General features: G+C 40.1%; 1 protein-coding gene across 2 annotated transcripts in view; it reads right to left on the bottom strand.

Moving 5' to 3' along the window:
* Positions 1-3,425: 3,425 nt before the first annotated feature.
* The window catches only part of ATP1B4 (ATPase Na+/K+ transporting family member beta 4), a 43,261-nt gene continuing 35,314 nt past the window's right edge, over positions 3,426-11,372 (bottom strand). The window contains exons 6-10 of one of the 2 annotated variants that reach the window (XR_011849668.1): positions 11,056-11,252; positions 8,643-8,699; positions 5,670-5,762; positions 4,236-4,490; positions 3,426-4,151 (exon numbers count right to left, since the gene is read on the bottom strand). Coding sequence is in view for 1 of the 2 variants with exons in the window: in XM_072123604.1 (XP_071979705.1) it covers positions 4,332-4,490; positions 5,670-5,762; positions 8,643-8,699; positions 11,056-11,252 (506 nt within the window). In the remaining variant the exon portion in view is untranslated. Of the gene's footprint in view, positions 4,491-5,669; positions 5,763-8,642; positions 8,700-11,055; positions 11,253-11,372 lie in introns of both variants that reach the window. The other variant, XM_072123604.1, reaches the window with a different exon arrangement.

The following is an 11,372-nucleotide window of genomic DNA, read 5'->3' as shown; positions in this document are numbered from 1 at the left end:
AATTTCCCTGGGTCCTTTGCTACTCCAGATCATTCAATCCGGTTACAAAATAGAATTTCTCCAAATTCCCCCGCAACATTTCCAACCATGGGCCAACCTTCAGCAGCTGTGTCAAATGAATGTGATTGTTTCATTTCTGGAGTTAGAAAGACCTTTTTTCTGGTGAAAAAAAACAAACAGTTCTTACCGTCTAATTATAAATCTAAAAAAACTAAATAGATTTATCAAATACAAACACTTCAAAATGGAATCAGTAAAATCTGCAGTACCATTAATAGGTCACGAGTATTTCCTTTGCACGATCGACCTCAAAGACTCCTATTATAACGTACCCATATTTCAGGACCATCAGAAATATCTCAGATTTGCAGTTCAACATCCGGGAAGTGGGGGGGGGGATCCTTCTCTTTCAGTTCACGCCACTACCATTCAGAATCTCATCAGCCCCACGCATATTCACCAAAATAATGATAGAGGTAGTAGCCTATATGAAGAATATAGTGATAGTACCATATTTAGATGATCAACTCCTAATTGCTAAAACAGAGTTAGAGTTAAGAGCTCATATACAAAAATTTCTACTTCAAAATTTAGGATGGATAATAAACTGGGAGAAATCAGACCTAACCCCAGAAAGGACAAAAAAATTCCTAGGCGTAAGGTTAAACTCCGTAAGACAAAGTTCCTTTCTACCTCAGGAGAAAGTTTGAAAGTTAATTAAAGCTGTAAGTCTCTTCCAGAGAAATAATTTGTGCAACATCCGGGCAGCCCTAATTCTCCTAGGACTCTTAACATCCTGATCCAGTGTGTGGCTTTGGCTCAGAACCACACAAGAATTATGTAGGCCTGGACAATCCGAGTCTGGAACAAGAACCCTCTACGTCTGGATTCCAAGGTAAAAATCCCCCACCTAGTCAAACAGTCCCTTACCTGGTGGAAAAATCCCCAAAATCTAAAACAGGTGTCTGGTGGAACCCTGCCCCAATCCTTACAATACACACCGACGAAAGCCTAAAAGGTTTAGGGGCAGTACTCCCAGATCGATATATTCAGGGCCAGTGGGACAATCACACTTGCTCTGTGTCCTTGAATTACGGGGAACTAAGAGCAATTTTAGAGACTCTAAAAACAGTCCACAATCCATAAAAGGTCAACATGTCAAGATCCTCTCCGACAATACAACAACCATAGCATATCTTCGCAGACACGGGGGTACAAAATCAAAGAGTCTGACACATCTATCCCAACAAATTTTCAGGTGGGCAGAATCCTATCTTCTTTCCCTCTGGGCGAATCATCTCAGAGGCATAGAGAATATTGAAGCAGATTTCCTGAGCAGATTTATACTACATCCAAACAAATGGTCACTGAACCGACAAACTTTCAAAGAAATCTGTTGTCTTTGGCGGACTCCAGTATTAGATCTGTTTGCAACCCACCAGAACAAGAAATCGACCCATTTTTTCTCACGCCTTCAGCCAATCCTGAAGTTTACGCTTTTCCCCCTTTACCCTTGACCCACAAAGTCCTTCAGAAATTGAGGACCGAAAAGGCTCTGCTAATTCTGATTGCCCCATACTGGCCGAAAAGAAGCTGGTTTCTAGTTCTTCAGAGACTGTCAATAGACAACCCCTTCCATTTCCCCTATCCTCAGGATCCAAGGAGATAACCCTTAACTAATGAGATCTATCAAAAAATCGGGAAAAAATTCTATTCTTGGTGCGGGGACCACCCTCCTTCTCAGGGTGCTCCAGATTTATCACAAGTTCTAGATTTTCTACAATCAGTTTTCTCTCTAAGTCTTAGACTTAGTACCCTAAACGTCCAAATTTCCACTTTAAGTGTTTTTCTTGACTTTCCCTTAGCAGACCATTGGTGGGCAAAAATATTAATTAAAGGCTGTAACCGTATCAGACCGTACATTAAAAACCCGGTCCTCCAGTGGGATCTTTCCTTAGTTCTAAATCTCCTTACAGACCCCCTTCGAGCCTCTAGATTCAGATAATATAAAAAAAATGTACCCTTATAAATGGCTTTTCTGTTAGCCATTACCACTTGGAGACTTGGGGAGATTCAGTCCTTTTCTTGCAAAGACCCTTTTTTAAGAATCTTGGATGACAGAATAGTCCTTAAATTAGATCCCTTTTTTCTTCCCAAAGTCGTCTCTGACTTTCACCACAGGCAGGAAATTGTTCTTCCCTCTTTCTGCTCAGATCCCAAAACAGATTGTGAAAAAAAGTGGAAAACCCTAGATGTTAGGAGTGTACTATTTTACCTTGAAGCTACAAGGGTGGAGGAAAGATCCAAATTTATTAATTTTGTGGGGAAAAACAAGGGGGCCAAGGTCTCTAAAGCAACTTTAGCCAGATGGATAAAATCCACTATCATTCTCTTCTACAAAACTTATTTTGTAGCAGAGAACATTAAAGCCCATTCCACTAAAGAGGTGCATCTTTGGATCAGATTTGCTGAGCAGCAACATGGTCAAGTTCCTCGACATTTGCAAAGCACTAACGCTTGGATATTGCCTCCTAGGAAGACCTGGCGTTTGGCAGTAGTCCCTCCCTAATAATGGTATAATCTTAATCTTAATGGTAATTCGGTTTCCACTAGTAACCATGACGGCCCCCATTATTTCCCTCCCTTCCTTCCTTCTTAGAAATGGGTCCAAATTTTCTATATACTTGCATCCATCCAAGTGGTACTTTGTTAGACACTGGTGTTGGGTGCTAGGGAGGAGCCTGTCAATCTCTTGTAACTTCCTGTTTCTACAGCATATAAGGAGCATCCTCCAGGTGGGGGCCGTCATGGTCACTAGTGGAAATTGAATTACCGGTAAGACTAATTCCATATTTCCCTGTTCCAGCTCCGACCGGATTCTTGTATTGATTTTGGTATTTGGGCCTGCACCTGGACTGAAGTTCTGAGGGGATCACAGGACCTGCTTCAGCCAATGAGTGGCCTCCACAGACAAGGGACAACAAAGAAAGCAACATTCCATTTGTCTGACACAGCCACTCATTGGCCAAAGAGGGTCCATTTACCCCCTGCAACTTCCGGTTGTACAGTGACCCATGAATTGGAAGTACAGAGAGACGTGGGAACTAGGACTCTGAACGGGCTTAATATATTTTTCCAACCTAGCCCCCTTTAACTTTAATTGACATACAGTAGAGTAGTTGGATCTTCCTAGGAGTGTCCGCCCCAGCAAAGGTTACTCCATGCAGTAAACCCTGGAGCTGCTTCTCAGTCTCTACGAGCCTCAGATAGCATGATAAAGATGTGGCTTCCCCCTCTATTAGAATGGACTCCTTTATCCCCATTTACTTTCCCACTGTCTTATATTCTTCAGGTACTGCAACGGAAAGGTGACCACACTTGTATCTTCCCTCATCTCCACTGAAGGTAGGAACAAATATTATAACTTTTGAAGCAGATGTGTTTTATTGTTTTTATTCCTATCAATGTATCAGAAGACAATATGAATTTAGCAATTCCGCAAATTAAAACATCAATGTGCTCAAATCAAATACCTCGAAGATAAAATATCTTGACAACCAATGAACAAAGAATTATATGATGCTAATTTTGACTAATTATTACCCATTTCACCACCACCACGTAAGACATACATAACAATTTACAGTCAGTCAACAATTTTACCCATGTCCCTAAATGGTCTCTATTGTTTATAGCAACCAATTACAGTAGGATGAATTACTGTTTGCAACATGGACAAATTTTGTGTGTTGGCATATGGGGCTGATCATGTCTAGTGTATCATTAATGGCATAAGGTCTACACTTATATATATTGGCAAATTGGTGCTATTATTTATTTATGTGGTATCATTGCAATGTGTATAATACGTCATCATTAAAAAACAACTCCCATATTGTCTGTTCCTGTGACTGGGAAGGTAGTAGTGTATGGAGGGTATCCAAGCTGAAACCAGGTGACATGAACCATGGCTTTCGTGAATGGATAATTTCATTGCCATGTTCTTATGGCCACAGGGAGCAATAGTCCCCCTTGAGGCCTACGGCTTCCTTCACTCTTCAGTGAATATAAGCCAAGTCATGACTAGATTTAGCACCCGGGATTACAGCTCTCATACTGTGGCCTAGGAGAGGATGTGCGGAGTCATTTAGGTTTCAGCTCTATCTGTTATGACGTTCTATCTGTTATACTGTGAAAACTTTAATAAAATATATTTAAAAAAATAAAAAAAAAAGGTTTCAGCTCTCAGAAGAAAAGGAGGACTGCTGCAATGAAGGAAAGTTGTCGGAATAGTCTGATAATAACCAGTGAATAGGTGAATCTGAGGCCATTCATCCAATGGTCATTGTGAAGATGACTCTGCCCAGGAAGCGGTCAGTCTTGTGATCGTTAATAATGTCGCGTCCATTTATCTTGCATTGTATGGTGATATCCTGATGAGGGGTGAGCTCTGTGAAATGCATAGCCACTAGAGGTGATGTGTAGTTTACCTAAAACAGAAAAGTTTATTGATATTAAACCTAGTGGATTCAGGGAGTGTTACCTTATGTAGTACTTAGGTTATGTGATCTCATTGTGACCTAGTAAGTAATACATGGATTTATGCATCTGATGAGTCATACTGCTGACTCTCCACAGAGAGGCTTCTGCCATATAGTAATAATGATGGAGGTGACTGTGAAACCTGCTGACCATATACTTCTAATCTCTTACATTTTGTAGGAGAATATAGTAAGTTGGTAGTGATAGATAATCTCAAGCTGCCCATGTGATGCTCTGCAGAAGCATCATGGGCAGGGTCGGCAACAGCACTGGGCATACCTGGGCAAGTGCCAGGGCCCAGAGCTGCTGGGGGGGCACATAAGACTGTACATACTGAATACTTGGGGATGAGAGGGACTGTATCTAATGAATCCATAGGGTTTATGGGGGCTTATATAAAAGGGGGCTGTTTTGTATGATAAACTAGAGAATATTTTAGGGAGCAGGAGACTGTTTAAGTTTCTGAAATTTTTTTGCTGCCACATGAGTCCATGAGGCTCTGTCACCCAGGGGCCTACTGAAACATGAAGCCGACTCTGGTTATGGGTAATATAGCAGCCATCATAGAAAAAGAGCAGTCTAACAGATGTGATTGTGTCTGATGAGAGCAGATAGGTGGCTGCACTTCATGGAAATGTACGTCTCTCACACTGTACATTTTTATATGTACACAGAGAAGTGTTCTAAGTACCTCAAAATTGTGGGAAAAATTCCTTGCGTGAAAAGATAAATGCACATTCACATATTTACTTACCCGGTTCCTCAGAGTTCTCAAAGTGCTCTGTCCGATGACAAGGCGCTGTGCTACGATTCACTAAGATCGTGCGCCCGATATCCTGCATGTGTTGCTTCCCCGCTCTGGTCCGCCGGAGTTCACCATCTTCTTCCCACTTCATGTAAGTGCAATGGATGCGACACAATTTGAATCTTAAATCCTGCACTCAGTCCGACTGCGCCCCCCCCCCCCCATTTCTATCGTATGAAAGCTGCTGGCTAAATCCCTGTCACAGCAGCGCAAATCCATAAAATGTCAGGAAATCCGACTGACCGTTAGTAATTAAGCCCCATTATTTGCAAATAATCAGCAGAAAATGCTGGAGCTGAATACTTCACAGAAATATACTTACATGTGTAAGCTTCCCATAGTAAGGATAGTACATTAGGTCAAAGTAATTTTCTGGATAAAAGTGAACCATTCCTAACTGACTCTCATTTCCTCTCTAGGTAGGTGGGAAAAACAAAGAGGCATGTAGTTATTGTACAATATAAATTCATTCACACTTACAATATCAAGATAATAAAAATAATCCAAAAATTACAAATTATTTAAAAAAATTACTGGACATACAAGTGCTTCTCATTAAACTAGAATTTCAGCAAAAAGTTTTTTTTATCAGTAATTCAATTCAAGAAATTAAACTTGTATATTATATAGAGTCATTGCAGACACATTTTCGAGTGTTTATTCATGTTAATGTTTATAATTATGGCTTACACCCCAGGAAAACCCAAAAGTCATTATCTTAGAAAATTAGAATAAATAACACAAACCCCTGCAAAGGCTTTCTAAGTAGCCGACACATGGGGAAGACTGCTGACTTGACAGATGTCCAGAAGACAGTCGCTGACACACTCCACAAGGAGGATAAGCCACAAAAGGTCATTAATAGAGCTGAGCGAGTATACTCGTCCGAGCTTGATGCTCGTTCGAGTATTAAGGTACTCGAAACGTCTCGTTGCTCGGACGAGTATTTCCCCTGCTCGAGATCAAGCATTTAATTAAAAAAACTCAGTGAAGAACAATGAAGAATAGAATAAAAACAGTGAACACAGGATCATTTAAGTGAAAAACACAGTGTATAGATTACAGATGTTCGGCACATCTGCTTACTTGTCGGAAGATACGCGTGGAACAAAATAGTATGTGAAGAACAATATATATGTGTGAAGAACACATTGAAGAACACGGGGAGCAGCACAGAGACACCAGGGAGCAGCACCATGGAGACATCGGGGGAGCAGCAACATGGAGACATCGGGGGAACGGACAGAACGGAGACATCGGGGCTGGGGCAGCGCGGAGACACTCGGGGAGGTGCAGCACAGAGACACTCGGGGAGGGGCAGCACAGAGACACCGGGGAGCGGCAGCACAGATCCCGACAAGTAAGCAGATGTGCCGAACATCTGCAATCTATTCTTCACTGTGTTTTTCACTTAAATGATCCTGTGTTCACTGTTTTTATTCTATTCTTCACTGTTCTTCACATCTGCTAACTTGTCGGGAGATAATATACGCGCAGAACAGTGAAGAATAGATTGCAGATGTTTGCATACATCTGCAAACTTATCAGAAGACATTCTTTTTCAATTAAATAACACATTTTATTCCAGAACCATGGTCCCTTTGAAAAATGCTCGAGTCTCCCATTGACTTCAATGGGGTTCGTTATTCGAGACGAGCACTCGAGCATCGGGAAAAGTGCGTCTCGAATAGCGAACACTCGAGCATTTTAGTGCTCGCTCATCTCTAGTCATTAATAAAAAAGCTGGCTGTTCAGATGCTTTATCAAAGCATATTAATGGAAAGTGAAAGTAAAAAGTGTGATAGAAAAAGGTGCACAAGCAACCAGGATAACCGCAGCTTTAATAGGATTGTTAATAAAAGACCATTCAAAAAATTCAAGAGCCACTACTCATAGTCGTATCCAGGACTTAGGTCTAGGTTCACTGTGTTTTATCAAGACCAGTAAGCACAGCAATCTAAACCCCATAGAGAATCAAGAGGAAGATGAGAGACACCAGACACAATAATGCAGACAAGCTGAAGGCTGCTATTAACCTCTTCCCAACTCGGATCCCGGTGCTTGCGGGCCGAGCCCTCTCCATAGCCTGTAAGTCTTTGCTGCATATTGCAGCAAAGACTTACCGGTAACACCCGTGATCGGTGCTAGCACCAATCGCGGGTGTCTTCTTGCCGATCGCCACCGGCGCATGGGCATCTTGACGCAGATTGCCGCTCGCCGGGACGTCATCGGGGAACGGCAATCCGTCACCATGAAAGCCGGGGTTCTTCCGAAGACCCGAGGCTGTCTCGTTTTAACCCATTCATTATTCATGAATAAGGAGGAAAATCCCTATATCAGGTATCGCCCCGTCTGAAAATGCCCGATCTATCAAAATATAATAACGGTTTTTCGTTTCACCCCATAAAGGAAAATAGCACTTTTTGCCAATTTGAAAAATATTAAAAAATCAATAAAAAGTGCTAAAAATTATAGCAATGAAAAGCCATCAAAAGTCGCAAAAAAACATTATAAAACCTATACAAATTTGGTATCCCCATGATTGCACCGACCCAAAGAATAAAGTAGACATGTGATTTGAACACATTTCTGTGTTCAAAATTTTTGAGTTGGTCTTAGATTATGGTTTTAATTTTTTTAGATAATTACCTCAGTTTTTTTCTTGTAAGCCATAATCATCAACATTAACATAAATAGACACTTGAAAAAGTTCAGTGTTTGTAATGACTATTTGTAATATGTGAGTTTCACGTCTTGAATTGAATAACTGCTGGTTTTCAAAGTATTTTATATGTTATGTGACCCTGATGGTTCATCTAAGATGTTTGGAGGTGTGTGTATATATATATATATATATATATATATATATATATATATATATATATATATATATATTATATATATATATATATATAACCTTAACAATAATATTATTGCACTTTAGAACAGGAGAGTGCAAAAGACAAAAGAAAGACATCCTGCCGACAATATAAATAGTGACGATAGGGACAGGTGACATGAGAGGCTTTTTTGCTATGTATATATATATATATGCACATGTATTTTAAGTTAAAAGGAAGGAGTCCTCAGAGCAACATATGAGCCCATTTCATTGCAAATAATTGCAACTGTATTGGCTCCCAGTGCTGAAAAGGTAACCAGTGTAAGGCTACCTGTAATACATAAACATATCTGAAACCATCCAAGTTACATCGTTCTGGCATCCGCTTTTCACACCTAAAGAGCAAATTGTGGCAAATGTTCTCACCTGCACAACTTAACATATTTTACTTACGTGGAGTCCACAAGACACAGTTATTGGTGTTCCATAACCGGCTTTAAACCCAACAATCTAGGAAAACAGTAAACTCCCATGAGCGTCACATAAGGATAAATAGAAATGCACCCGATAGATTGTACACTCTTGGTTATACGTGAACTTTCAGTCTATTTTTAGGTACAAATAGCATGTTTAACCCCTTATCACCGACACTAGTTTTCAGCTCAATGACCAGACTCGATTTTTCGTCTCACGATAATTGGTTATAACTTCGGAACGCTTTAACATATCCCGGTGATTTTGAGAATGTTTTCTCGTGATACATTGTACTTCATGTTAGTTATAAAATTTAAGTGATAAGTTTTGCGATTCGTTCTGAAAAAAAGTGAAAATTTGGCAAAAGTTTGTAAAAATTCTTCAATTTCCAAGTTTGAAATGTTCCGCTTTCCAGACAGGAAGTAAAACTACCCAAAAAGCTTGATAAATTACATTTACGGAATGTCTGCTTTATGTTGGGATGATATTTTATGCTTCCGGTCATTTTTCTAGGATGTTATGAGGTGCAGAACTTTAGGTGCGATTTTTCTCATTTTCATGAAAATTGCCAAAACTCACATTTTGAGGGAAAACTCAGCTTCCAAGTGACTTTGTAAGGCCTAAATAATAGTTAAACCCCATAAATGACCCCACTATAGAAACTTCACCCCTAAACGTATGTAAAACAACTTCTATTAAGTCCATTAACCCTTTAAGTGTTTCACATGGGTTAAAACAATATGGACCTGCGATTTAGAAACTATGGAATTTTTTGGGAAAATACATTCATTTAGGCCAAACTGACAGTTTCAGAATAAATTAAATGATGAAACGCACTGCAACGCTTGATGCCCAATTCCTCCCGAGTTTACTGATACCCCATATGTGGTGGTAAACTGCTGTACGGGCGCACGGCCGAGTATAGAATGAATGGAGGCGCCATTCACTGCAGATTTGTATTGTCACATTGTACAACCTATACATTTTTATTTTTTTTGGTAATGCAAACATATGAGGGCTTATTTTTTACGGAATGAGATACAATGTATAGATAATTCATTTAGGGGGTCCATAGCTTATTCATGAGATTTTATTAACTATTTCAAGGGGGACACAAATAAAATCATCAATTTTTATTTTGGATTTTTAGCATTTTTTTCCCCCCGCTCACCGTAATGTAAAAATAATATTTTATCTTTATTCTCTGGTTCACTACGATTGCGGTGATACCTCATTTATATAGTTTTTCTTATCTTTGCTCAATTTTCCTGAGCAAAACCAACATTGGAGAATATCGCATTGTTTTTACTATTGACAACTTTTTAGGGCCATAACTTCTGTATTTTTATGTTGTCAGACCTGGGCTTATTTTTTGCGAAAAGAGTTGTTCTTTTCAGTCGTATCATATTAGGGAACGTAGCTTTTTTCGATCACTTTTTAGAACATTTTTTGTGATGGTGTTTGATGAAAAATTGTATATTACGGGAAGTTTTTCGTAGTTTTTTTTTTCATCGTTCACCGAGCGGGTTCAATATTGATTTAGATTTATTGTACAGATTAATACGGACGCGGTGATACCAAATATGTACATTTTTCGTGTGTTTTTGTGTTTTATATACTGTATTTGCATTATATGTGTAACTGGGGAGATTATGGGACTTTATTTTATTTATTTATTTAATTATTATTATAAAATGATTTAATCTTTTTTTTTTTTACTCTCACATATTTTCCACCTTTTGGCTTGAAGAAGCGATCATCCGATCACTTATTCAAGCCTTTACACTGCAATACACTTGTATTGCAGTGTAAAGTGTAAGTAACTGAGCATGCCGCGCATGCTCAGTTACTTACAGCCGGGTCCTGCCAGGAAGGCAGGACCCGGCGAGAAGAGGAGCCGACAGCCTCGGGTCACTCGTCGGGACCCGGGGCAGCGGCAGGAGGGATCGGATACCCCGGTAAGCACACCGAGGGGGTCCGATCCACGGGGGACACACTTGCACACCGCGGTCATGCTTGACCGCGGCGTGTAAGGGGTTAAACACCCGGGATCAGAGTTTTTCAGATCCCGGGTGTTAGTGCCGGGTCTGGGCTGTGATATCACAGCCCGACACCGGCACTATACTGACCCGATGTCCCGAAATCTTCTTCTGAAGCGGCGCCGTAGAAAGGCGTCGCGTCAGAAGAAGTACCCTTAATGACCGACGTAGAATTCCGATAGGGCGGTCATTTATGGATTAACTCTTCAGTGTAAAGTGGTTCATGGTATATTGTCTAAGTTATATATGTATATAAGTGCTATATTAGCAAAGTACAAGCAGCGCTCTACTGACCATCTTGTCCTCCAATAAACATACAGTAATGTGTTTATTTCACCTTTACTTAGTATTACCCGGTTCATCTTTAGTAGAATACAAGGTTTCCCAGTAGAAAAGCCAAAACTTGGGTCCTCAATTCCAGAACAGTTTTTCAGCATTGAGCGCCGAAACTGACAGGCTTTCCTTTCCTCGTGCTCTTCTCCTTCTTGTATGAAGTACCGTCCTGGCGTGCACTCCACATTTGTGGCCCTTTGTTTATTATCATCATAGGCTATGATAAGAGGAGATGAATATTACATTCAAATCTTCCATCAATGATGTCCATTAAAAAAAATAATATGCATAATGGGCCAACTTGGCATCTCTAGAAAAGGTTGTCCAGCCCATTTCA

The sequence above is a fragment of the Engystomops pustulosus genome, chromosome 9, assembly GCF_040894005.1.
Source record: "Engystomops pustulosus chromosome 9, aEngPut4.maternal, whole genome shotgun sequence".
NCBI classification, from domain to species: Eukaryota; Metazoa; Chordata; class Amphibia; order Anura; family Leptodactylidae; genus Engystomops; species Engystomops pustulosus.
Note: the sequence above shows the minus strand (reverse complement) of the source record. Positions and strands in the feature narration are given on the sequence as shown.